We start from the raw sequence: 27,467 nt of genomic DNA on the forward strand, positions 1-27,467 counted from the left end.
GGGGATATTAATAAAGGGAATAATGAAAAATAATATAGTAAGGTCTATGATGAAATTGTGTAAAGGGAAGAGCACAGAGGATTTGACTAGTTACATGGGGGTGGGGGCAGGCAAGGTGAGATTGTGACGCTCAAACAAAGACTGAAAGGACAAGTGGAAGTCAAAGGATAAAACTGGCTTGAGAAGAGGAAGAAGGAAATCATGAGATGTGTTCATCTAGTCAACCACATTTTATTGAGCATTTACTAAGGACCAGGCATTGTTCTAGGCATTGGGGCTAAAGGGGTGAACAATGGAGAAAAAGTCCCTGACCTCCTAGCATTTACATCCTAATGGTGGGGTGGGATAGACAATGGATTAGTAAACAAGTTGAGTGATTTCAGATGATGAAGACAATGTATATATATAAAGCCAGTGACCAGAACAACTGATTGTTATGACAAGCCGAAGCTGAAGCCAGCCAACCTCCCCCTGCCCCTCCTCTCCCTCCCCTGGCAAGCCCCGCCCCAATAGCCCCCATCCACCCGATAGGCCCGAAGCCCCTCCCCCCAGCCAGCCCCACACCTGATCAGCCTCCCCCCCCATCCTGATCTGGGATGGGACACGCTTGCCAACCTCCCATGGCCCCTCCCCCCAGCAAGCCCCACCCCTGATATGCCCCCCTACCCCAATCAGCCCACAGCCCCTCCACCTGGCCAACTCTGCCCCCGATCGACCCCCACCACCCTGATCGCAGGGCAGAGCTGGCCAGCCAACTTCCTGCATCCCCTACCCCTGATAGCCTGGCCCTGATTGGTCCCCATTGGGGCAGGCCGGCCAGACCCGACCCATGCAAGAATTCGTGTACTGTGCTTCTAATCCAGGATAGCGTTAAAGAGTTTGGAGGTGCTCTGAGGGCAGTGATGGGATGGGACTTGATATGGTTCCCAGCATCAGCTTTTGGAGGAGGTGACATGTGGATCTTGGGGTGCTTTGGGAGAATGGACAATTCAGGCAGAGGGAACTACAAGTATAGAAGTCCTGAAGCAGCCAAAACCGGTTTGGCTCAGTGGTAGAGCTTCGGTCTGCGGACTGAAGGGTCCCAGGTTCGATTCCAGTCAGGGGCATGTACGTTGGGGTGTGCAAGAGGCAGCTGGTCGATGTTTCTCTCTCATCAGCGTTTCTGGCTCTCTATTTCTCTTCCTTCCTCTCTGTAAAAAATCAATTTTATATATATATATATATATATATATATATATATATATATATATATATATGAAGTCCTGAAGCAGGGATAAGTGACAAGTTTGAGGAACAGAAAAAAGTCCTATGTGGTCAGTGCCTGGTAAGGGAGGGGGAGGCTGAGTTCCAGAAGGAATCAGAGATGAAGAAACTAGGAAAGCAGGAAACCCAGAGATGAAGCCATTGTATGGGTCCAGGCTGGACAAGATGGAGGTTTGACTTGGAGTGACTGCTATGGAGGTGGTGAAACATGGAAAACAAGGTATTTAGAGCAATTGGACTTCTGATATATGGCCCTTAGGGTTGAGGAAAAGGAGTACTCAAAGATGACTTCGATTTGGGTGGATGGGGTTGTTACTAAGATAGGGAAGACAGAAGGAACTGTTTTTTTTTTGGGGGGGGAATCACTTTTTTTTCTTTGTATGCCTTTAGACTGAGATGCTAATTGGACATCTCAGTGAAGAGGAAGCAGCAGTCCTCATAGAGTCTTGAGTTATAAAGGTGGCAAACCTTTCCATGCTCTGGGACAGGGTGGGAGAGAGCTGGGGTAGAAAAGGCATTGCTGGCTATGGGATGGGAAATGGCCTGGAGGAGGGATGTGTCTGGAGGTGGTCTGTCATGTCAATCCAAGTGGGAAAGGGCGGGAGGAATGAATCCATCTGACATCTATCTGAACTTCAGATTTGCTTCCTCATGCACTAGACTGCCTCATAATTCCATTTCAGGCTTGGCTATCCCAGCACAGATGGGTGTCTTGGTTAGACAACAACACAGCTGTTGTGTAGGGCACTCTTGGCTTGGGTCCATCTCTGTGCTAAGGGTTTCCCATACTTTATCTCATTAATCAGCACTAGGATGCTATGAGGTACAACTCCTCTACTTAGGCACAAATGTAGTTGATACTGCTGTGTGTGTGTGTGTGTGTGTGTGTGTGTGTATATATATATATATATATATATATATATATATATATATTATATATATATATATATATATATATATATATGACAGAGACAATTAAGGTTGAGGAAAAGGAGTACTCAAAGATGGCTTTGATTTGGGTGGATGGGGTTGTTTCTAAGATAGGGAAGACAGAGAAGGACTGGTTTTTTTGGGGGGGGGAAATCAATATATATATATATATATAGATTTCAGAGAGAAAGAAAGAGGGAGAGAGGAATAGAAACATCAATGATGAGAGAGAATCATTGATTGACTGCCTCCTGCATGCCTTCTATTGGGGACTGAGCCTGCAACCCGGGCATGTGCCCTGACTGGGAATTGAACTGTGACCTCTTGATTCATAGGTTGATGCTCAACCCTTGAGCCACACTGGCTGCGCTATCCTTATTTTAAATGTAGCATATCTTTATCTAGTCTTCCTGGGGTATTCAGTTTAGCTTTCAGGAAAACAAGAAGTCTTTGTTTTGCATTTATGGTTAATTAGTTTGTTTAATATTTAATAAATTATGTAATTACAATAGTGAGCACATGTGAATAAACGTATTTGGGAATAAATACAATGCACTTTTGCAAAATGCATGAGTTACCAGGAGAGAGAGGACTTCCTACCCAGTCTCACATCACCTTTCAGCTTTCAGAGCATCTGTAGAGAGGATTGGGCATGTTGGTTAATGTGTCAAGTAGGTTAAATAAATTCCATTAAAAAGTGGTCCTACTAATAGAAATACACACACAGTGCATATCTGCATGTGCCAGACACTTGAAGTGAATGCAATACTTGTGTGGAAATGATTTTGCTTTTCTGATTATTTTTTCTTATGGCTCAACCTTTTCCAAAGACTGGTTCTGATTTGAATTGGTTCAGTAGGATTTTAAAAACAACCGCTTTGATTGTAAAAAAAAAAAAAAAAAAAGTTAATACTTGGGTTGGGTACAGAGTTTAGCCAATTAGTGTGTTCATTTTGGTTTGTGAGTCATATTATCTGGGTCCACATTATTCATAGTCAGAAATGATTCAAAACCAATGTTTTATTCTTCTAGTCTAAAAGTGCCTCAGGCTTCCGCCATGCTGCCGGCATGAGTGGGATAGCCCATGCTAGCATGGAGATGGCTCTTTTGTTTATTGCATCGGACTCGGCTTCCTGGTGGTCCTTGGGGATCATGACTGGAATCCCCAGCCAGGACCATGAGGGACCCCCATTCCGAAGAGCCTGACTGGCCGCGGTAGGTGTGTGTTTGTCTGTGTTTTTGTGTGAGCGCTCTGGAGGGACTGCCCCTCCATCGGGGCTCTTACCTGGGTGTTTACTGGCTGCTGCGTCAGCCAGGGTTTGAGTCCAGATTCGAATCTGTAATAAATTCTAGCATGCTTAATCAAAACAAAAACAAAAAAACAAAAACAAAAAAAAAAGTGCCTCAGGCCTCTTTTGTCCTGATATATCATTGTTCCAAGCAATCCTGAAGTGACATTTATCGGGGACCAAAAACCATGAACAGGAGGAGACTGACAGGAAAACTCACTGTCTTGATTCTGACACTGAAGGTGGCCTTTGTTTTCTCTTCCCTTACAGGGTATCAGTCTTGGCTAAACATACTTTGAGCTCTCTGAAAGTTGGTTATCTTAGGAACTAAAGACAGTATTTCTGGTTTAGTCACAAAGACGTCAGGGAGCATTCTCTTCGAAACCTAAGGACAATTCCTTGGGTACTAGGTAATGGAGGTCTGAGAACCACTCAATCATGGCCTGCCCCTTCTCCCCAGACCCAGGACAAGATCTGCCATTTAAAATGGAAATGTACTCTGTGGCACATACAGGCACTGTGTGGCTTGCTTTGATTCTTCCCATGGCTCCTTTTGCCAGGAGCTTTCCTTCTACAATCTTGCCTCTTTGTGCTGTTTTCAAGAAGTCAAACCCCCCTTCTAGCAGGAATCATGTGGTACAGGTGAAACTTGAAGACATCATATGAATTCATGCTTAACTTAATATAGATTCAAATGGGTCTATGCCTATATCTATACTTACATCTATTCTATACCCACATCTACAACTTTATGTCATTTGTCTACATCTATATATATAAAAGCCTAAGTGACCATCACAACTGAACAGATGACTGAACAGGTTGTGTGGGGCAACTAGCCTGGCAGGGGGTTAGTGAGGGGTGACCAAACAACAGAACAGCAGGCTGCGTGGGGAGACTAGGCCAACAGGGGTGTCAGTGAGGGGCGAATAAACAGCTGAGCAGTAGGCTGTGTGGGGCGACAGGTCAGCAGGGGGGTTAGTGAGGGGCAACCAAACGACCGAGCAGCAGGATGCATGGAGAGACCAGGCCGGCAGGGGGAGGGGGGCAGTGAGGGGTGACCAGGCCAGTATGGTGGGCTGTAAGAAGCGACCAAGCTGGTGGGGAGGGAGTTATGGGCGACCAGGCCGGTGGGGGTGGGGGTAGTTGGGGATGACCAGGCTGGCGGGGGGGAGGGAGGGCAGTAAGGGTGGAAAGGGTGGTGGTTGGGGATGATCAGGCAGGCAGGTAAGCAGTTAGGAGTCAGTGGTTCTGATTTGTGAGAGGGATGTCCGATTGCTGGATCAGGCCTAAACCAGCCGGCAGTCAGTCATCCCCCGAGGGGTCCTGGATTGGAGAGGGTACAGGCTGGGCTGAGGGGATCTGCGTCTCCCCCCCCCCCCCCATGCATGAATTTCATGCACCAGGCCTCTAGTGTATCTATAAATATAGATATGTGATACATGGCTTGGTATACACACCTGTATTTCCTAGTTCTGTCCACTGAATGGGCCTAGAAGCAATGACTCCTCAGTAGCAATGAGCACACCCAGTATCCACATCTTGGTTTCTAATACCATTATCCAATAAAAGGAACCAGGGCTACTGTGGACAGATGACAGATTGGTAGGACTTGGGAAGAGAACATGCAAGATGGGCCTGGAATATCTTGTAGTGCCAGAAATTAAAAGCCAAGTGAAGGAGTGTGTCAAAGGGATGTAGGAGCCAACTGTAAGAGCTACCAATAGACAAAGCTGGAACAATTTGAGCAACAAAATAAATAATATAGTATTGGATTAAATCCAAAGTACAAAATCTATACTGATATAAATAAATTATTGAGTGGATGAGTAATGGAAGAACAGGCACACCTGCTATACAGAAGAATCCAAAATAATTTAGGTAAAATTCCCCACTCAAGGAAGTAGACCATAACTCCGTAACTCTGCAGTGTGGGCAGTGTACAGTGACTTCCTTTTAATGAGTTCAGTGGAGATCCTGACCAACTCTGCCTGAGCCAGGTGATCAGCATCCACAGGATAGGTCATGTTAATAGCATGTCCCCTTCATATGATGGGAATGGCACTTCACCTGTGGGATCTTCCTCCCCCAAACCCATAACCCCAGTCTAACCAGGAGGAAAACATCCTGCAGATCCAAACTAAAGGACATTTCACAGAAAACCTGCCCAAGTCAACAAAAGCAAGGGAAGTCTGTGAAAGAATTACAGTCTAGAAGAGCCTAAAGAGACATTACAACTAGCCGAAGCCGGTTTGGCTAGGTGGTAGAGCGTCAGTCTGTGGACTGAAAGGTCCCAGGTTCGATTCTGGTCAAGGGCATGGACATTGGTTGCAGACACATCCCCGGTAGGGGGTGTGCAAGAGGCAGCTGGTCGATGTTTCTCTCTCATCGACGTTTCTAGCTCTCTATCTCTCTCCCTTTCTCTCTGTAAGAAATCAATTAAAAATAAAATAAAATATATATATATATATATATATATATATATATATATATATATATATATATAAAAGAGAGAGACATTACAACTAAAGGTAATATGATATTCTCACGGGAACCTGGAACAGAAAAACGTTAGGTAAAAACCAGGGAAATGCAAATAAACTGTGGGCTTTACGTAGTTATAATCTATCATCATTCATTCATAAGTCGTGACAAATGTACCATATTCATGTTAGGGAAACTTGGAGTAGGGTATATGGAAAACTCCCTGTGGTACCATTACAACATTTCTGTAAATCTAAAATTTACAGAAATAAGACCAAAAAAATTTTTAAAGTTTATTTTGAAATATTCCCCCTGGCCACTTCTTTTCTTTCTCCTGACCTTGGGTCTCCCAACATTCTGGTCTGCACCCTATGGTATTGTCATGCAAGAAATTGCAGTGGCATAAACATGCAGCCTGGACTTCTCTCTGATCTCTCTAAATTGAACATGGCAGCTCTAGCTTGTTGATATAGAGAGCTGAATACCACATCTAGTTTTATGGCACCATCATTTCTTGGCTTGTCTAGTTTCTTGGAGCTTATCTGAGGCATTTTTATTGGCTGTAATGCGGTGTGAGATAGTTTGTTTGTAGCCTGGAGGAATCCTGTGCATTGGTGTCTTGCTGTTGGAGAAGCTAGAGTCCATCTGCGGGGCAGACATATTGCTCAGTGTATTGAGAACATGAATGTGAACATAACTTCATAATTTGTTCATTACCATGTTATAGCCACTAGAAACGCACACCATGACATGACTATCTGCTGTGCATTGTTGATCACACAACCAAAGTAATTTCCCAAAGCCCAATGTTCCTCACTTAAACATCGCCATTGCCCCAAGGCCCAGGCCCACACTTGGCAGGCAAAACCATTGCTAATGGGATTCAAGAAAACTCTCTGGTAGCTGCATTGTTGCCTCCCTAACCCTCTCCTTCCTTTCACCATATGCATGCCTCAGGAGAAAGGATATCATTGCCTTCTGAACAATTAAGTTCCTTGATGCTTCTGATCTCTGTTTTTCTGGGGACCTTCTATACATTCTTCAAAGCCCAACACAAGTGTATCTTTTTGAAGCGTTCCCAAGTTACCCCAGGCAGAGCTGCCTGTCCCCTCTTCTTGGTCACAGGTAGGGAGTTTTACATACCTGTATTCATGTACTTATGGAATTCTGTTGAATATCAGAGGCATCTGTCTTTATTACTGACCTGGGAATGAACTGCCCAAGGCATGGCCAGTGTTCTACTTACTTATCTTTGTATCCCCAGAGCCCAGCATAATGATTGGAAGGTAGGAGGGAATTAAACAGGTGAACAAATACAGACCCATTACTTTGTGTTATTTTTCCAAGAAAGGCCGTTAGTCGTATTATTTCTGGACTCAACCAGCCCTGAATTAAAACCCAAACTCTATCACTTGCAAATGAATTTAGCCACGTTACTTAATGTCTCAGTTTCCTCAACTGATAAATAGTAGTGATTTTAACTTCATAGGACTATTGAGAAGACTACATATGAAAGTATGCTACTTAGCAGTGCCAGACACAGACACTTACCCAATGAATGATAACTATAATTGTTGGGTCAAAGTGTCCATGTTCTCTTGACAGGCCCCTCTGTGTCTAGCAACATGTAGCCACGTGAGACAAACATCTTGGAACAGAGATGCTATTGGTGCGGAACCAATCCATTTAAGCATCAGCTCATTGACCTCGATCCTATTGGCACTGTGCCTAGCCTAATTGTATCTGAAGATCAGATGGAAGACTCAAGTGGCTCAATAGAAGCAAGAAAACCCATTTAAAAGAGGGAACAGTTCAATAGATTTTACCTTTGGTTATATTTCTCATAGGCAAGTCAGTTGTTTCCTTGTTGCTTGGCCTTGATAACTATCCTTGGTGATTAGTAATAAATAAAACTGTTTGCATTTCCCAAATATGTTTGAGTTTCACAAGGCACATATTTCTAGGACAAGAGTCAAAACTAATCAACCCAGTCTTTGTAAAGCAGCTGATTGAAGCATAATCCACAACTTTAATTAACATTGAGGCTTTGAAATTGAACACACAGGAGGAAAATTAATGAATTGGTTAATTTTGTCTCCCCTATACCTTAATCATTCCATCTTTACCCAGAACACACACACCCCCTGTGAGATATATTATTCTTCTAAAAATTTTTTTTTATCACCACAAATGGATAGTATTTTTCATCAACTGCTGATTCCATTTGTGTGTATAAAGCATTCAGTTGCCACGCTAAGGAAAGTGAAGAGGCAGCCCAGACACTTGCTAAGCTGGCGTTCAAGGGTGACCTGCCTAAGCATCTCAAGGCTGCTGCCTTTGACTTAAACAGCCTGGCCTGGCTGCACTGTGGAAGCTGCCAAGAAAGTAAACCAGGATTCCCGAAGGCTTTTCGTTCTGGAGTCACACTTGCAAATCTTGTTTGGAACAGGCTCTTGACAAAGATGGCTCCTCCCTGTGCTCCTCAGGCTTTGGCTTGGTTCAATGCAAGAGGGCTACCAGCAGTTTCCGGAAGTCCCCAGAGGTGTCCGAGCGAACCATGTCGGAGAGGGACTTCTGATACTTCTCTTGGAATTTAGCTTTTATCCCCTGAAGGTCAACCTGTAGGAGAGAAGACAAGAGCAACGGAGACAACATTTACAGCGTGTTCGCCATAAATGCAGCAGCACCAGGCTAAGCATGTCATTCTCATTTGCTCATTTATGCCTCAAAACAGCCTTTAGAAGGGGAGGCTGTTTTTCATCCCATTTTGTGGAAGAGAAAGGGAAAACTTGAGTTCAGCTCCCCAAAGGTTGTGTGTATATTCCAGTAAAATTTCATGGACACTACAACTTGAATTTCATATGATTTTTATATGTTGCAAAATATTACTTTTCTTTTGAAATTTTTACAATTGTTTAAAAATAACTCATTCTTAGGTAGTAGCACTGGACAAAAGACAGAGATTTGACATGAAGCCTCTTTTTTTCTTGTGCCCTGATCAGCAAAGGCATCGGTGCAAGTCAACAAAATTCAAATCCACTTGTAGGACTTACTTTGAATCTAATTAATTGGAAGCTTGAAAATCTAGGTGCTAGAAGTAGGGAGAGGACTCAAGAAAAACAAAAGATTGTTCTGCTCTCAAGACTTACTGCCTAGGAAGGGAGAGAACACTTGTCCTAGAAAAGACATAATTCCAGATGGGACATAGTGAGTCTCATAAAAGAAGCACAACACCGTTTTTAAGCAGGAGTTTTGTTGCTTTTGTTCCTTAACTTTTTAATTTAAACTCTATCTTGATTTCTAGACAGACCTACAAACCATCACTCAAGTTACGATTCTTTTGACTCCTGCCCCAACTAGAGAGCTGAACAAGAGAGAAAGAAGAGAAGAGGAGAAGGTGGGTGAGTGAGGAATTGTTTGAAGTGGGTGCTGAGCAGCAGAGAGCCTGGAGCAGGTAGGTGGTGTCTGTCTCCTTGCTCCCCTGATTGGTGCACCGCTTGTCTGGGGGTGGGACAGAAAAGGGGGGCTGAGGGCACCCTGTGGCTCTGTTCTTCTACCATGATGCTTTGGGGGGGGTGTTAATGGTTCTGGCTAACTATATCTGGCTGAGCCTGAAGCATATATATGTGTGTGTGTGTGTGTGTGTGTGTGTGTGTGTGTGTACATGTATGTACATGTATATATGTATGTGTATATGTGTATATATATATGTGTGTATATATATATATATATATATATATATATATATATATATATATATAGAGGGAGAGAGAGAGAGAGAGAGAGAGAGAGAGAGAGAGAGAGAGAGAGAGAAACATCAATGATGAGAGAGAATCATTGATCTTCTGCCTCCTGGAGGCCTCAGGCCGCAGGCCCCCTACTGGGAACTGGGCCCACAACCCAGACATGTGTCTTGACTGGGAAATCGAACTGTGCTCTCCTGGTTCATAGATGGATGCTCAATCAGTGTGCAGCACCAGCCAGGCAAGGCCCTGAATCATTCTGAGGGGATGGTCCACATCTGAGGAGATGACACAGGACACATGGTCAGTGCTGAGATGGCTGAGCATCTGGGCATGAACACTCCATGGCCCGTATTGGTGTGGACATGGGACCATGAGGAGCTCCGGACCCATTGTTCCCTTGGGGTCTTGTAGAATCCCTGCCCTGCTCTCCGCCTGCCTGCTCCTTTGAGTGCCTTAAGTCTTTGGGGGATTGAGTTGCTAAGAGACAGAGAGACGGAGAAGACAGACCTGGAGAGGTAAGGGAAAGAGAGAGCCATGGAGGAGAGAATGAGGACTGCTGGAGAGGAACAGAGAGACAGAAGACGGGGAAGAGGGAGAAGAGAGAAGCATGGACTTTGAGAAAGAAAACTATGAACAGGGGAGGAGGAGGAGGAGAAAGAGGGGGAGGAGAAATTCCAGGAATAGAAATAAAAACGAAAGAACAGTCTTGTTGCTAAGCTATACTTAAAAACAACAGGGTTAGATGTTAAGTATTATTTGTGAAGAGCTGTGGGCCAGAATTTGGGTTGGTATCCTTCCCCCTCCATTTAACAATTTTTTGAGGGAAGATGTCTGTGGTTTTCAAGTGCTCAGTTACACTTCATTCTGCACGGCTTCTCCTACTGCAGCTGAAATGCATTTCCCTTTATTTTGTCATTTCTTCTGTGTGTGGCTCTATGTTCCAAAGCCTTTGCTATGAATCCTAACAGCTGCTCCCTAGCTTTGGGCTACTCATCCTGCTGCCCTTTTCTCTGTCCCTTTCCTATCCTCATGCATTCTCAAAGGGTTCAATATCGTTCCTACCAGAGCGAAAAGTGGTTCTTACAGGGCAAAAAACTTTTTATGTAAAAGTATCTTTAAATGGAGCATAAACAATTATACAGTGTGGTGTTGACAATTCTTGAAGGGGGAAAGGGGAGCAATTAGGAAAAAAATGGTTCAAATTTAGTGGGGTGATTGATAATTTTAAAAAGGTTGAGGAATGTCTTGTATTGATGTGCTTCTTGTGCAAAATTGGGCTTCTGCACATTAAATAAAGGCCTAGCTCAGGAGATAGGAAATCACTTGCTCATTGTCTGTGCTGCTGGTGACATAGGCTATTGCTAACCTTTCAGTGTCTCAGTTTTGCCTTCCATGAAATGGGACCGAGCCTAGCTGCACGGGTGGTCCACCAGGTGCCCTCTGCACACCACACGAGCTTTCTGGAGCCACAGATGACAGAAATAGAAGCGCCTGTCCTTATTGTATGTTTACACAAAAAGAGACAGGTTGAGGCATAGCACGAGGTCCTTCAGAGTCCGGAACACAAAGGATGTCTTTGTTTTACTTTTTCTGAAAAATAGGCCCTTAGTAAAAATTATCTGTTGGTGACATGATGGCAACAAGAGAAGTCACAGCCTGCTACTTTGGAGTCGAGTGTGTCTTACCTCAGCCCTGGTCACAAAGATGTGAATTAGCGTCTCCTCATCGGTCCCCACACCCTTCATGGACTTGTACAGTCGCTCAGCAAAATAGCCCTCCTGGTCGCGGGCACACCTCACTGGCGGGCGAGGGAAAGAACACGAGGCGGTCACATTAGGTTGAATAACATGGAAGGAACAGAGATGGCCCAGAGTGTCACTTGGAGGCAACTGGACTGTGAAGCAGATGTTAGAAAGGAGCGAACTCCATTTTGTTATATCATGGGATCTGGAAGATTCCCCAGGTCAGGGCTTCTGAATGCTTCAACCAGAATCCTGTCAAAACCCCTCCTAACAAATAAGAACCCCCCTCCCCCACCCCCTGACCTCTGAAGACCCTTCGCGGGTGGAGGAACGCTTGGCCATGCTCAGGTTCTCCCTGCAAAGTTCATGCTTCTCACCAGCAGCAATAGCTTCCCATCTCTGAAATCTCTGACATTGGAGTTGGGTCCGGAGAGGAAACAGATGGACCGGCAACCTTGCTGTAACACAACTTCATGATGTTGGAGATTCTCTCGGTTGGCCTGCAGCCCACTTTCCTGTGCTAAACAACCTTCCTTCCCTTTGTTTTTCTTCCCTGGGTTTGCTCTGTGAGTCTCATCTCTGGATCTTTTCCAGGTCCTCCACTCTCCTCTTCGTTTGCGGTCTGGGATGTGGGCTTGTTGAGATGTTCGATCTTGCCTGTGGGTCACCTTCCTGGGATGCTGCTAGTTGCTCTCTTCTGGCCCTCTCCCTGCCCGCCAGCTTTGATCTGACCTGCACATTAATGAGGTATGGGTTTGACTCACCAAGCAGGAGAGAGGATGCACCTCTGGAGGAATCATTTATTATTTTTTCCCCTCCTCCCAGGCTCCTATGGGCCCTGATTGACTAACACTTTGGGGGAAATGAGCCATTTCCTCTCTAGATTGTTGACAATTACCTAGAATATTTCACGTTTTTTATATTAGTGATTAATAATATTAATAAGTAATCACTTCAGCATACGCCTGTAATGCACAGCCTTCATATGACCTTAATGGAAACTCTCGTTTTCTAGGTCATTGCCCATGTGTTGGATACTTATGAAGAAGAGAGAGGAACGGGATTAGGGAAGCAAAGTCGAAGTTGGGGGTCTGTCTTCTACTTTTGTAGGACATGTGTCATCATCAGAGTGCCGATGGACAAGAAAAACCCATACCCAGGTGTCTGGCCTCTTCAGCCGGAGCACAATCTAAAAGCTGCTGGTTGTGATGGGCACCTGTCAATTTGGGGAGTAGCATCCCCAGACATTCTGAGCTAGTGCCCTCACAATCTCTTCCCAAAGACCATCTCCTGTGTGTACTAACTGATGGTGACATGTCTGTCTGCCTAATGTCCACGTGCTCTCCACAGGTGCCTTCCCCCCTGGCATTCCGTCTTCCTGATATTTGGGGGAGAAAATTCTCAGCTTTTCTTCTGTAGATAATCTGTGCTTGGTAACAACCTTTGTCCTTAGCAGCGGAAGAGATCCCTCAGAAGTTTGGATGGGGCTTGCTAGGAAAGATATGGGAATAACGAGTGAAAGGCTGGGCAGCCACCTTGCCCCCAAGGCTGCCTCCTGCTCCTTCGTGTGTCACAGCAGGTGTTCTTACATTCGAGGGAGCATAAGCGAGGTCCTCGGGGATCCTGTCATAGTATAGCTTGCAGGCTCTGTTCCTGGAGAGTCTAAGTGGGTAACCCGCAGTGGGCCCAGAAAACTGGATTTTCACACTGTCGGGGGCGTCACTTGGTCTCACAGCCCCTCCTCCTTGACGTTAGCCATGAACCGGCATCTGTATGAGTTAGGTGGGAGTGTGGGGTGAGAGGACTGTCTAGAGAACATCGTCATGAAGTCGTGTCTGCTAGCGGTCTTTCCCTGCCGCTTTTATGTTTGCTGCAATGGAGGACCCCTACGTGCTGGTTTCATGCTCCCAGCTACAGGGACTGAGCTTCTCCCTCCTCTGACCTGCCTCGCTCGGGCTGTGTTTGTATTTGTTATTGCTGTCACCTACTCAGTTGATTTGTGTGCATCTGCCACGGACTGTAAGCTTCTTAAGAGCAGAATATGGATCTATTTACCACCGATCCCCACACCTAGCAGGACCCCTGGCCTAGACAGGTGCTAAGCAAGTGTTAAAGAATTGAATGCACCGAAACCGATTTGGCTCAGTGGTAGAGCGTCAGTCTGCGGACTCAAAGGTCCTGGGTTCGATTCCGGTCAAGGGCATGTGCATTGGTTGTGGGCACATCCCCAGTAGGGGGTGTGCAGGAGGCAGCTGGTCCATGTTTCTCTCTCATCGACGTTTCTGGCTCTCTATCCTTCTCCCTTCCTCTCTGTAAAATATCAATAAAATATATTTAAAAAAAAGAATTGAATGATTTTAGTACCATTAATATTAATAAGAGTTTCTTTCATCTATAATTAATATTCATGAAGATTAATTTTACTCTTTTGACTGAAGGGGTGTTTTCCTGATTCTCTGCACTGTAAGCACAGGAAGGGTTTGGAGCCCTTTAGCTGGGCCATGAGTAAGTCTCTCCACTTACTTAAGACACTCGTTCTTTGAGTCCTAAGGATAGTTGACCATGTACACTCAGTGGAGATCAGGGATTTTAGGCCTCTGTACATCACTATAGAAACCCTGCTCATCTGAATGCAGAATGAGGATGGATTTTAAAAAAATCAATTGCTGATATTTTTTAAAAAAAATAGTGGTTGGCGGGGAGGGGTAAGGGGAGGTGTGAGAGAAAAGAAAAGAAAGAAAGAGGAGAGAAGGTCTGGCAGTTGGAGCACATTTTTTAACTTCCAGGGCTGCTTTCTCGGTTCTTCCTCTTCTGGGGAAACACCTCTCCATTTTGGGTGCCATTTGGGATGGTGCCTGGACTCCTTGCCACAGGAGTGTGGACAATGGACAATGCCTTCCTTCCAGGGCTTGCAGAAAGGAAAGAGGAGCCTGCCAGACACAGCCCCGTGCCCATCTCCCTCTGCTATTTCCTGCCTCTGGGCTACCCTGGAGAGAAGGTCCCGGTGCCTGCTTGGCACCGTTAAGATCTGGTCTCCCTCCCAACTCTTTCTTAACAGACCTCATTCATTCTCAGCGTTGAAGGGAACCAAATGGAAAAAGACACCCTCGAGCCATCAGGCATGTGCAGCAACTTGTTCATGAATCCAGAACCTGGATGCTTTGGGGAGGGGGGGAGTGTCGTATGAACTACATACCGTTCCCTGACACTGAACAATGGTCCCGGGCTGTTGACAGATTCTCTCAGGGACCTGCAGTCTTAGTGGGACTGCCGTGAGTGCCCTGGCGTGTACCCAGATGACCTCTCCAGGACAAAGGCCCTCAGTCCAAGTGTTGCCTGCTGGCTGCTCACAGCTGAGTGCCTTCCAAGAATTGTCTTCCAAGGTGGGAGCAGCCTTGCCTGAGCTTGCAAATGCTCCTGGGCTGCCACCAGCCGGCTGCTTGGTGTGCGGGGCTCCCTTTTCTTCCCCTTTGGACCTTCCAGCTTCAGGACTCCTTGGGGACCATCAAAGCCCCTGTTGCAACTGCATCACCTCCATTCCCTCCCTTGCCCAGTGCTGCTTGGAAATGTTGTTACCAGACTATCCTATGGAAGCTTCCTGCACACAAAGCTCTGACCCCGAGTCTGTCTCCAGCAGCCCAACCTAAGCCAGGGACCTGCTTGGCTCTGCTTACCGAGGGTTAAGTAGGCCTTCTGCAGATCTCCCGACGTCTCGGCTTCAATGGCTTCTTCGATGTCTTTCCCGATGAGCTGGAAAGACAACGTCCAACCATTAGTTCAGGTTTTGCTTTGGATGCACTTGGGGTTCTTCCTCTACAAAAAGCAGTGAGCTCTCCCAGATTTGGGGATGCAACCTAAGGAACTCCTGTCCTGCCTTTTGGTTTGCAGGGCTGAAGGCGGTTGCCCCCATTTGAGGGGGGCTCTCATGGCTGAGGGGTTAGTCCCGACTTGACCCCTGATGGATTTGAGCCCGGTCAGGGCCACACCCTGAGCCCCAGTTTCCTCCTTTGGAACATCAGGGGATGGAAGAGTAATGAGCATGTATTGTACAGTATCAATAATTCTTTATGTGTATACATAGTCCTGAGCTTCCTATGTGTTTTTTAAAATTCCATTTCTAATTTTCTAGGAATTAGAAATTCTAATTTTTGGAAGGCTGTGGTTGTAGTCATCTGACCCACACCTTCCTTTGTCCTGGGACTGGGGACTCGGTCTCCTACAGTTTGGGTGAAACCCACAGGAAGAACTTGGTCTAATGTTTCTGATAGAGTGGGGCTGCAGGGGGTAGAAGTGGGGTGTGGGGTGGGCTTAACCACATCAAAATGGCACTTTCCTTCATTCTGGGGTTGATTCCGAATGGTCCTATAGTCACCACAGCTCGCAGCTCGCATATTACTCTGCACAGCATTACATGTTCGATCTCTTTCCAAATATCTACAGAAGCTGAGGTTCAGAGTCAAATATGACTGTGCTTAACCAAGTATAGCCTGGGTGGCTGGGCTGTTCAAGGCAGGCCGATGAAGAGAAAGGAGGGGTTTTTGTTGGGTTTGGGAAACATGTCTAAGCATTTGAAATACTGAAACATCTTTCCTAGAAATTATCTTCAGAGGATGTGACACAATGGTGATTCTATAAATAGTGGGGGCCCTGAGGACACGCCAGTGGAGTTTGTGTGGTTTATTCTGAAAGCACAGGCAAACATAATATTCTTTGTGATGCAAGCACCATGGATGTGGGGGGAGGAGGGTCCCCATTTAATGAAGCCCCATTGCTTGGTCCCTTCGTGGTTTTTACACTGAGAGGCCTGGTGTGGGAAAGGATTGGAAGCAGACCCTGTTGGGGGCTCCCGGTCCTGTCCTTTCCTTAGCTGTCCCCAGCTTTTAGGGGGTTGATGTGGGAGCTGGTGTTTCGGGAGGGACTGGTATCGCTTTCCCACGGATAAGGTTCTTGTTCTGTTTACTGAGATTGTGTTTCAGGAGGACATTGTATTCATACAGGTCTGTGTTCACTAAAAAAATCCTCACATGAAAAACACTTTCTGTTGCTAATGCTAGGCCAGGCGGTGCTTTTCCATTTGCTGTAAAAGCTTAGCCTACACAACAGATAAAAGCAGAAAAGCAGCGCCGTTCTGGGAGGCAGGAGATGGGTTCCCTTTGCCAGCCCTAGGCAATAATGCCAGGGTCTGCCACTCAGGGTCTCTTCTTAGCACAACTCCAGGGGGCGCTATTCACACAATACAATGAGAAGGCATTGCTCCTTCTTCCCTATGTATTTCCTGCCCTATACCCCTCATGGTAGCTGCTAAGGCACCTCCAGGGGCTCCATGGAACACAAATGAAAATCACTTGATGGGCTCAAGCAACTGTGACTCTCCTTTTCAATGGCCAGCTTTTCACTTCCAGAAACATTTAATTCTTAGGGGGCTCTTTGTACAGAATCAGGTATTCTGATCTTAGTACAAAAACACATTGCGAGGGTCAATTCCAGACCAGCCTTAACGGCTTCTAGTTAGTCAAGTAGAGAGATTTAAAAAAAAACAGGGATTTAAACCAATTCCTCAAAATTGACAGTGAGCACACAGCAGAACCCTATAAAATGGCTTTGGCTACAGCAATGAAAGAGCTAGACTCTGGAATGGGCTTAGGACCACGCAAAGGGGAAGGGAGAAATGGCGAGGGCTTAGCGAGCTTGGGTGGGTATGTGCACCTACAATCTATATTGAGCCCTGTTTGGGGTGCTTACTTTGGCTTTATCACTCCATGTACTTTTCATATTTGGTAGACAGAGGATCGTAATGACCCTGCACGATGCAGCAGAGTTGGGGGAACTTCTGTTGCTTGGGCTGGGGTTTCTGAGAGCATCTGTACTTAAGATTCAAGTTTCGAGGCAAAGGACAAAAACCAGAGTTTTTGTGCCAAAAATTACAATTCAATATTATGCCACAGAATGTGCTCCAGTGACCAGATGCTAGCATCTTGGTACGCTTAGCCAGAGACCATGAGGAACATATGGAACCACGGTCTTACGATCAGGGTTGAACGTAAGGGTGAAATCAAGGGTACAGGTCAAGATGAATTACGTTCCAGGAAGGTTTATGGCAGAGATGACTAGGTGGCATTTTTGAACTGGTTTCATGTAAAGAACCAACAGATCAATAGACGGTCCTACTGTCCATTGAAGTTGAGGCTCTGGTTTCTTACATCGTTGGTTCACGACAGGGGGCCTCCTCACAGTTTCTCATGTTCACTGAGCACCTATTGCATGCCAGGGACTAAGTGGTTTACTTGTGTTAATTCATTTAACTGTTACTAACGAAATGAAGTAGGTACTATTATTATCTCTACTTTATGGTTGGGGAAATTGAGGCACAGAATCCTTAATAACTTGCTAAGGTCATACAGCTGATAGCACAGAGCAGATTTCTTAAATTTGAATATGCATCAGAATCTGGAAAATTTATTACAATACAGACCCCAGAAAATCTGACTTAGTAGGGCAAGGGAGAATTCTTATTTTTAACAAGTTTTCAAGTAGGTTTGGTGCTGATGTTTCAGGATTAATATTGGTAGAGATGCCGGGACCGGTTTGGCTCAATGGATAGAGCGTCGGCTTGGGGACTGAAGGGTCCCGGGTTCGATTCCGGTCAAGGGCATGTACCTTGGTTGCGGGCATATCCCCAGTAGGGGGTGTGCAAGAGGCAGCTGATCGATGACTCTCTCTCATCGATGTTTCTAACTCTCTATCTCTCTCCCTTCCTCTCTGTACAAAATCAATAAAATATATTAAAAAAAAAAAAAAATATTGGTAGAGAGTAGCCTTACTCAAGTACTTAGTAGTTTACACACACACTCTCTCTCTCTCTCTCTCTCTCTCTCTCTCTCTCTCTCTCTCTCTCTCTCTCTCTCATGTGTCTTTATAGTCATTGGCAATGACAGCCATCCCAGAACCTCCATCCATGGCCCCAGTCGTGTGGGAAGAAGGTCAAGGTCACAGAGAAGGTTTTCAGCTCAGTCTGCACAGCTCCAGGCGCAGAGGCCCTGGGAGTGTGGGGTCAGCTGCCTTTGATCATGTCTCTGGGCACGATTTGAAAGCAGAGGGCCCGCCAGGCTTATATACAGTGACGATAAAATTCCGGAGCTTTATTGTCTTTCCATCTGCTGGCAACACATAGGAAACACTATTTCGAGTGAGGAGCAGCCAGCTCTAGCCGAGGTAGGAGCTCGGGCTGGGGAATCTTGGAGTTCTCGTCCACTTTCTGCTACCGACTCGCTGTGTGGTCCCTGATAAATTACAGATGGCTCCTTACTCACAACAGCCTCTCCTTGTCCAGCAGTCATGGGCAACAATGGCTGCTCAGCCTACATTATAGCCGCGTTATTGTTGTGAAATTGAAATGAGATACAGGGCACAGAAGTGCTTTGAATAGCTAAAAACACTCCACAAATATGAAATAGGAGACCAAGAAACTTCTGATACTCCCCAAGAGGCTTCTTGCAATTAGAGACCAGTATTTAGGGAAAGACTCTCTATTATGTGCCTAAAATACTAGTTAGCTACTTCACTTTTTTGGCTTAAATGTATCATTAGATTAAAAAGTTAATTGTATAAAAGTAATTTATGCACATTCCTTCAGGAGTGTTCCTCTGAGGTCTATCACATCCATCTTGGGAGTGGCAAGCACTTAAGTTAGAATGATAGTAAGAGCAAGCGTCTGTGTGCTTACTGCTTGCCAGGTACCGTCCTGAGCCTTCTATGTTTGTCTTATTTAGTTCACGAATTAACCCCCTGAAGGTGTACTGGTGAGGATCAAGGCTCCGGCTTTACAAATGAGGATGGAGAGGGTAGGTCCCATGCCAGCGGTAGATCCAGGATCTGAACCTGTTTGCTCCTGAACTTGACACTTCTCTGCTTTCCTAGCCTCCCTTCTAAAGCAGTGTTTCCCGAACGTGGCATGGCCTTTGGAGCTGGACGATTCTTTGCTGTAGGGACTGTCCTATGCATTGGTAAGATGTTTAGCAGCATCGTGGCCTTGACCCACTAGCTGCACACGGTGTGACAATCCCAAATGTTTCTAGACATTATCAAATATCCCTGGGGGAAAGGTGGTGGTGGTGGTGGGGGGAGCTGGCCAAATGACCTCTGACTGAGAACTCCACTTGTAATACAACTCCCCAGACCCAGTCCCATATTCCAGATTGTGGCTTCTCTTAGGAACAATCTAAGACTCGGGTTCAATGTGAACTCCTTGCCCTGGTGCTCGGTCACTCACAGTTTGGTAGGCTTGAAAGGTGGCCCGTAGCTGCTTGTAGCTCCTCTTGGCCAGGACTTCGTTGAAGGCAAGTTCGTCAGTGCCCCAGCGGCCCTCCCCTGCCTGCGGAGTCAAACACAAACATGTCATAAAAGCCTTTTGCAAAAAGACTGGGTAGACCGTGTTGGGACCAGGAAATGATAAAATATGCTTTGAATAAAAGCCAATGATTGACTAAACACTTTAAATTTCTAACCCATGAGTATACGTCACTTAATGGTTTATCTTTGTTTATACCCCATCCCCCTCCTACCTGGTTACAAAATGGATGTGAGGTGGTTAACCCCCGCATAAGAATAGGAATAATTCCTTTAGGTTCATGATGACTATAAATATAAAATAATATTGTAAAGATCATAGATATTTTCTGAGTAACTTCCATGTGCGTGAAATAAAGAAATGGTTGTTGGAAATAAGGCTGATACATGTTTAGAAAGATGTTGCTGAGACTGGCACGCCTGCCCACTTACATCATACAGCTCTTTGGCATCCTGACCAGCTAGATCTTTGTCCACATCATCTCCTTCATCACGATTAGCCTAGAAAAATCGAACTTGTTATGAGCTTGAGTTCCTGCCTGACCACAGAAAACAAAAAGGAGAACACGGGATGGTTTCAGAGGGGGAGCCTGGGAGAGTCAGCCTGGCTAAGCACTGCTCTTTGCTGCCATCTTTTGGGCACAACTGATAAACAGAGTGGTTTCAGGACAAGACTCCCTCCCTCCCTCCTTTTCCTTCCTTCCTTCCTTCCTTCCTTCCTTCCTTCCTTCCTTCCTTCCTTCCTTCCTTCCTTCCTTCCCTCCCTCCCTCCCTCCCTCCCTCCCTCTCTCCCTCCCTCCCTCCCTCTCTCTTTCTCTCTTTCTTTCTCTCTTTGTAGAAATCAGGCCACTCATAAACCCACTGACCTCTTAAGCAGGCTGAAAGCAACCTCACAATGTCCCCTAAAGTCAGTCTATTGGAAAGCTAACAGTCTTCTTGTCAAAATATTAAAGTTCGCCTCCTAGGGTCGCAGTCCTGAAGAACCCTGAAGGTTGGATATGGAAGGTCTTGAAGTCTAACGCTTTGTGGCAGGGAATTCTAAGATGGCCCTAGTGGCCCTCACTCTTAGATAATCCCTTCTCCTCAACTGTGGGGGAGATGAGTGAACATAATGAGATATGCTGTGTTAACACGGCAAAGGGAATGTTTACAGATGTGATTAAGATCCCTAATCAGTTGAGATCATCCAAAGGGATAGTGTTCCGGTGGGTCTGACCCCATCAGGTGAGTTCTTAAAAGGGCAGAGATGGAAGAAGTCAGAGAGATGAGCTCCTACAGGCCTGGAGAAAACAACTTTGAACTGTCTATGGGGGCACATGACAAGGACTGCAGGTGGCCTCAAGGAGCTGATAGTGGTCTCTGGTTGACAGCTACCAAGAACACAGGGACATCAGTCCTACAGCCACAAGGAGCTGAAACCTGCCAACCTGCCAAGCTTCAGGAAGCATGGAAGAGGATCCAGGTCCTCAGATGAAATGGTGGCCCTGGCCTGACACCAGGGTCTCAGCCTGGAAAGACCCTGAGCAACGGACTCTGCTAACCTTCACAGGATTCCTGACCTTCACATCCAGGGAGATGGTAGATCCATGTTGTTTTGAGTTGCTGAGTTGTGGTGATGTGTTATACAGCAGGAGGACACATATATACTTCCTACCACAGTCTGTCAATCCACATTGAGAGGGATGAGGAGAAGAAATGCACAGAACTCATAAGAGGGATGTGTCAATGAGATATACCCGTATTTTTCGGACCATAAGACGCACTTTTTCCCCCCCCAGAAGTGGGGGGAAAAAGTCCCTGCGTCTTATGGTCCAAATAGAGCCTACACATATACTTTAAAAAAAAAAGTTTTTTTACTTGCCCGGCTCTGTGTGGTCACTGTGTGCTTGCCCGGCTCTAAAATGGTTCTAAATGCTGCTGTTTACTTTACAGGGTTGATTACATGTGTTTATGACTGTGATGTTGGGTTTTAATGCACATAAAATATTTTAGGACACTATTTGTTTCAGAATCTTTTTTTCTTCATTTCCTTTCTCTAAAAACTGGTGCGTCTTATGGTCCGAAAAATACGGTAGATGCTATCTGGCTGGAGGCCTGGCTGGGAGCTATGTCCTCACAGGGCCAACTCTGAAAGCCCCACTTTCTGGCCAAGCTCCCTGCAGTGGTTCTTCCAGGGAGACAGAGTTGTGTTGTGCAAAGGGCCCTGCTTAGGGTCAGATGGTCTGGTTCTGGCTCCTGGGCGGGGTCTTACTCTGTGTAAACCTGGGCAGGTTACCCATCCTCTCCGAGCTTGTCTTTCCTCATTGACAAAAGGAGGTGGTGGGGCTCAGGGAGGTAACTCAGCAACTTTCAACCTTCTTCACCTCATGGAACATAAACCAATTTCTAAAACTCTGCAGCATGCTGAAAAATATATATTTTTTGCCTATCTGACAAAAAAAAAAAAAAAAGTATAATTTTGATTCGTTTACACCAGATGGCTCTGGTTGTGTTGGCTGTTGTCATTTTTAAAAATATATATTTTATTGATTTTTTACAGAGAGGAAGAGAGAGGGACAGAGAGCTAGAAACATCGATGAGAGAGAATCATTGATCAGCTTCCTCCTGCACACCCCCTACTGGGGATGTGCCCGCAACCAAGGTACATGCCCTTGATAGGAATCGAACCTGGGACCTTTCAGTCCGCAGGCTGACGCTCTATCCATTGAGCCAATCCGGTTACGGCTGTTGTCATTTTTTTATCTGACATTCTAAGGGAAAAGAGGTCAGTGCCCCTGACTGAATAGTCCAATATTGCCTGTTTTAAAAGTTCTTGCAGTGGACCCGTTGAAATACCTGAGATACTCATTAACAAAAGGATTGTAAACTGCAAATGACTAGAGTATTATCGTGGGGGAAATCCCAATCGAATCATTTCACAATTGCATGATCTGACAGCCTGGGTTGATGATCCCTGGGTAACATTTTTAATAAAAGGAGATGTTTACTGAATACGTGGCCTTTCCCCGTCATGGTACCATGTTGCCCAGGGCTGTTTCCCAACCTCATACAGCTGGGGAGACCTCCTCACTCTTACCTGTAGCAGGGACACCAGAATTTTTTTGAAGTTTCCACTCGTATCACCTTTGACATCTGATTCTAGGCTCCTGTCAAATACTTTCGAAGAGGAAAAAAGGAAGGAAGAAGCAGAGGATTTAGTTTCCCATGGGCATTTTGAAAGGAACATTCTTTATCTGAACTCAGACAAAAGGTTACTTACACCTTTGGTAGGCCTCTTTGATGGCGATGATTTCCTAGAAAAGGTAGCAAAAAATAAAAAATAAAAAAAAAATCACTACTCCGAGGTGGGTTAATGTATTAGATGCAGAGACACACACAGAGGGAAGAGTCCGACATTGGTCTCTGGACTATGGGTCAGAGCCTAGGCCTGGAGCAGATCCCAGGAGGGATGAAGGGGCCCCTTCCATGCAAACATTTCAAACACACAAGTAACACATATGAATATTCTTCTTAGCTCTAGAAAGGGCGGTAGCTAAGATAGTGCCTTTCATTACCTCCTCCCCGCCCTTCACTCCTCCAGCCCCACCCAGGGAGCCGGTGTTGGGAGTTCAGTGCATACCTTTGCACATAATTTTCTTTGCCTTTGAATATAGATGTATGTACTACTGGAAACATACAGAATCATTCTGTGTATGTGTTTTAAAAGTGGAAACTGAACATACTGTGCTTTAAGTTATTTTTTTTTTTACTCAATAATATATGTTGGAGACCCAGCTGTACTTACATAGTTACCCAATGTTTTTAAATGGGTAGAAAAGGTTCCTTCCTGCGATAAACCGCAGTTTGTTTGGCCAGCCTCCAGCTGGTGGACATTAAAGTTGTTTCTCATTGTTCCCTACTTCAAACAAGGCTTTATTCAGTAGACAACTTGCTGTGTGCAGGAGTATGAGTTTGTGTACAGGGTGTGTCCTGGAACAGTTGCTTTGTATTTCAATGGCTGGTGCCAGGGGATCCACGCAGGCGCTGCCTCAGTTTACTCTTGAGCCAGCAGTGTGTAACTGGCATTTCTGCACTGTATCACCTGCAGGCTGTTTAAAATGCAAGTCAGCATGCAGTGACGGGTGGTGGTGGGGATAGGTAACAAGAGCAATGAGAAGCCTGGCTCCTGTGCTTTTGTGGGTGGGAGGGGAGGTAGACGGGGGCAGGGGACCACTTGTGTCTAAGCAGCTCCCTTCCACTTCTCTCCTTCTCACCCACTACTTGGATCTGCCTGAACCCGGGGTCTTTCTCTCTCTCTCTCTCTCTCTCTCTCTCTCTCTCTCTCTCTCTCTCTCTCTCTCTCTCTCTCCTCTCTCTCCTCTCTCTCCTTTCTTCTTTTTACTGTCAGACCTACGTGATTGACAATAAGGCGCTTTGCTTATTTTTTGAGACCAGGACCCGAAAGGAACTAGGCTGAGCGGGAACAGCATGTGGTCAAGTAGGATTAGGAAAATACTCATCAAAGTAACCTCCGGCCAAGGCAGGCTGCTGAGTGCCCTGATCTTGGAAGCTCGAGGGGACTGTGGAGCTTCTGCAGAGAGGGAGACCGTGAGGAGGGAACGTTGTGTGACTGTTGGACTGAACGGATGCCACTGCCTTTTGCTAACCCTCCTCTAAGGCACAGCTTTAAATGGAAACTCCCAGGAATGGAGGGTTTTCATTATCTGGTGGGAAGTAAGGAAGTCCAGGCAAGCTCCGGAGAGGGTTTTACAGCTGTGGCTTGGAGCATGGTGGCGCTTCTGGAACTCAGTCAGACAGTCCAGGTCCAGCAGAAGCCACCAGCTCAGGGTCGTGGGCACACAAGTCTTAAAGGGCCTTTTTAGTGGCAAAGCACTGTTGCTTCCTGCTCCAACCACTGCTTCCCGTTCCTCCCCGGAGGCCTCACGAATGTTGGGATTTTCTGCATTTTCTTGCTAGGCCTCCCCAGTTTACTGATGGGTAGTTGTGGAAATGGGAGCGGGGGGTGGGGGAGCTCCAAATAATGATTTTGGATCCTCTTTATCCTTGTGGCTTCTGGAACCTAAGATGAATGGGCTTCCCCGGGGTCTTAGCGAATGCTCATTTCAGCTGCTGGAGTGTGCCATGTGCCCGGGGGGCCAGGGAGAGGGCTGCAGAGGGAAGCACACAGAAACCTCCAGAGAGGTGGTGACAGCCCTGGGATCCCCCTGCACCACCCGCCTCTCTGCCTCCGTGTGGTCCTTCCTGTGCTCCCTGCTGGATGGGAGCCATGCCCCAGGCAGCTGCCCACACACGCTCGGACTGCTAATCGCAGTATTCATTCCCGGAGATCTGCGAAGCCGGGCTGGGAGGGAGGAAGCAGAGCCTTTCCTGCTGCACATAAAACTGTGATTCTGTCTGGAAAAACAAAGGCTGCCTTGGTACAACTTTTCTGGAAGTATCTATCATGTCAAGCCAGTGGCAGTAACCCCAAGATTGACAGCCAGAGGACTGAAGAGGCATCGCTCCCGCATGGGCCAAGCGGACACATTTCTGCCCAGAGACTTGCTCACCCAAGGGCGCAGTGTCCCTTCTGCCTGCTGCCGCCACCTCCGAGGGGCGTGCGGATGCTCCCTCGGGCTGGGGCCGAGGGCTTGGCTGGGACTCACCTTGTTGGTTCTCGTGCACAGGACCTCGATGAGCATTGCCTCGTCCGTGCCCAGCCCCTTCATGGCCTTCTGCAGCTGCCGGGCATCGTACTCGCTGGGCCGGTCCAGCAGCGCCAAGGCTGTCTTCTTGAAATGCCCGCTCAGCTCACTCTCCAGCACCTCCTGCAGGTCCTGAGGGATGACATTGGAAGCCCGGGCACTGAATGGCCGGGGAGGCGAGAGGCGGGGGTATGCTCTCCCACCACAAGGCCGCGGGTCCACAAGAAACCTGCCGTGGCCACTCAAAGAGTGATGGAAACAGGAGTTCTATGGACACAGGTGACCTGCTCTGGGGGACAGTGGTCGCTCTGACGACCCATCCATTCCCCCCAGGATTGGCAGAGGGGCAGAGAGAAGATTCCCTGCGCGGATCTGGGGGCCCCAAAGGTGAATCACAATAACAAGCAGCATCTGCAGAATATTTTGGGGACTCACAGGGCTTTCTCATTGATCCCTAAGACGGCCCTGGCGGGGGATGTATGAACATTACCCCCATTTACTGACCTCAAAAAGATGAAGGACTTACCCTTAGACACTCAGCCAGCAAGGACTAAAATACAGGCTTGAAATTTCTAGGGGGAGCGGATCATTGTCACCCGAATGGGAATGTGTGAGAGTGAAAAGGGGGCACTGTGGATTATGTCAGGAGAAAAGAGGACTACACAGGGACCTTCTTGGGCAAACCGGATGGATGGTCACTCTGGTTTTCTTGTGAAATCCTTGGACGAACACTTAGATGATGTCTGGATTATCAGATCAACTGTCACAGTATCACAGTACTTGTGTTCGAGTCACCCATATTTTACTTAATAATGCCACATTCCCATAACTTTTATTATAGTTTATAGTTATAATTTTTCTGTATTATTAGTTATTGTCATTTCTCTCTTCCTGTGCCTCTTCTATAAGTTAAACTTTAGCATAGATGTGTATGGATGGGAAAGAAACAGAATATATTAGGGTTTGGTACTATCTGCAGATTCAGACGGCCTCCGAGGGTTGTGGAATGTGCCCTCTGTGGCTGGGGCCACTGTATATAAAACTGCAGAGAAAAGAAATCCGGCTGCCTGTTTTCACAAGCCACAGGCACGAAAACAAGTCCTTGTGTGTTTACATTCTGCTTGGACACAGAAGCCAGCTCAGGGTGCCTCAGCTCGAACCCTGGCTCTCCAGCTAGCCAGCCATGTCACCTGCTTCCCTCTGAGCTCGCTGGCAGGGGGACTTCGGTCTGTTCATCTCTAATGTCTTCTAGCCTCGCGATGCTGTGATTCTACATCACCTCTCCGGAGGTCTCGCTGTCTGGAATTGCAACGCTTTGTGCCAGAGCATGAGCGCTTTATCTTTACCAGAGCCCCCAGGCCCTCACTTCAAACCCACTTACTCCCATTTCACAGTAAAACTGGAGAAGCCCGCATCGGACTTTCCATATTGCCACAGTGGGAATAGACAGGGCACTTGCAGGCTGCGGCAGTTAGTGGGGCTGGCGTGGATGATGGCTCCACGTCATTCAGTCCCTTTAAATGCAGCCAAACTGCAGCGTCCTCAATGAGTGACACTGACAAGCCTGAGTGTGAAGAGAGATGCAGAAAGACTGTAGAAGCACAGCCATCTGGGCCACCTGGTGTGTCAATAAACAGCCGTCTCATGCCGGCAGGTTCTCCAGGAGGGAGCTCTGGCCCACAGTCCTGGATCCGAGTCCTGGTTCTTTTTCTTACTTGCAAGTGATTTTGCGTAAGTCATGTAAACGCATGAGCTCCACTCCTCCTCTCTGTCAAATGGGCACAGTCGCCCAGCATAGCTCCCCTTTGCTGGTGTGTTGCTGGCATTATCCTGCTTGGTTCTCCCAGAACCTGAGTAGGGAGGTAAGTTATCATTGTCCTTCTATGTGTGAGGAGACCAAGGACTAAAGAGTCCGCTGCCTGCCCAATGTCAAATTAGAAAAATCCATCTCTCCCTATGTCTGTTTATACGGAGTGATTGAAA

At 46.5% G+C, this 27,467-nt stretch overlaps 1 protein-coding gene across 3 annotated transcripts in view; it reads right to left on the bottom strand.

Moving 5' to 3' along the window:
• Positions 1–7,977: 7,977 nt before the first annotated feature.
• ANXA13 (annexin A13) overlaps positions 7,978–27,467 on the bottom strand; it is a 43,985-nt gene continuing 24,495 nt past the window's right edge. For 2 of the 3 annotated variants that reach the window (XM_036437208.2, XM_036437211.2), the window contains 8 exons: positions 25,446–25,616; positions 23,060–23,093; positions 22,877–22,956; positions 20,233–20,301; positions 19,724–19,825; positions 15,129–15,204; positions 11,398–11,510; positions 7,978–8,585 (listed from right to left, as the gene is read on the bottom strand). In XM_036437208.2, the coding sequence (XP_036293101.1) occupies positions 8,466–8,585; positions 11,398–11,510; positions 15,129–15,204; positions 19,724–19,825; positions 20,233–20,301; positions 22,877–22,956; positions 23,060–23,093; positions 25,446–25,616 (765 nt within the window). In that variant the 3' untranslated portion in view covers positions 7,978–8,465. The remainder of the gene's footprint in view (positions 8,586–11,397; positions 11,511–15,128; positions 15,205–19,723; positions 19,826–20,232; positions 20,302–22,876; positions 22,957–23,059; positions 23,094–25,445; positions 25,617–27,467) is intronic. The other variant, XM_036437209.2, reaches the window with a different exon arrangement.

The sequence above is a fragment of the Pipistrellus kuhlii genome, unplaced genomic scaffold (assembly GCF_014108245.1).
Source record: "Pipistrellus kuhlii isolate mPipKuh1 unplaced genomic scaffold, mPipKuh1.p scaffold_m20_p_14, whole genome shotgun sequence".
NCBI classification, from domain to species: Eukaryota; Metazoa; Chordata; class Mammalia; order Chiroptera; family Vespertilionidae; genus Pipistrellus; species Pipistrellus kuhlii.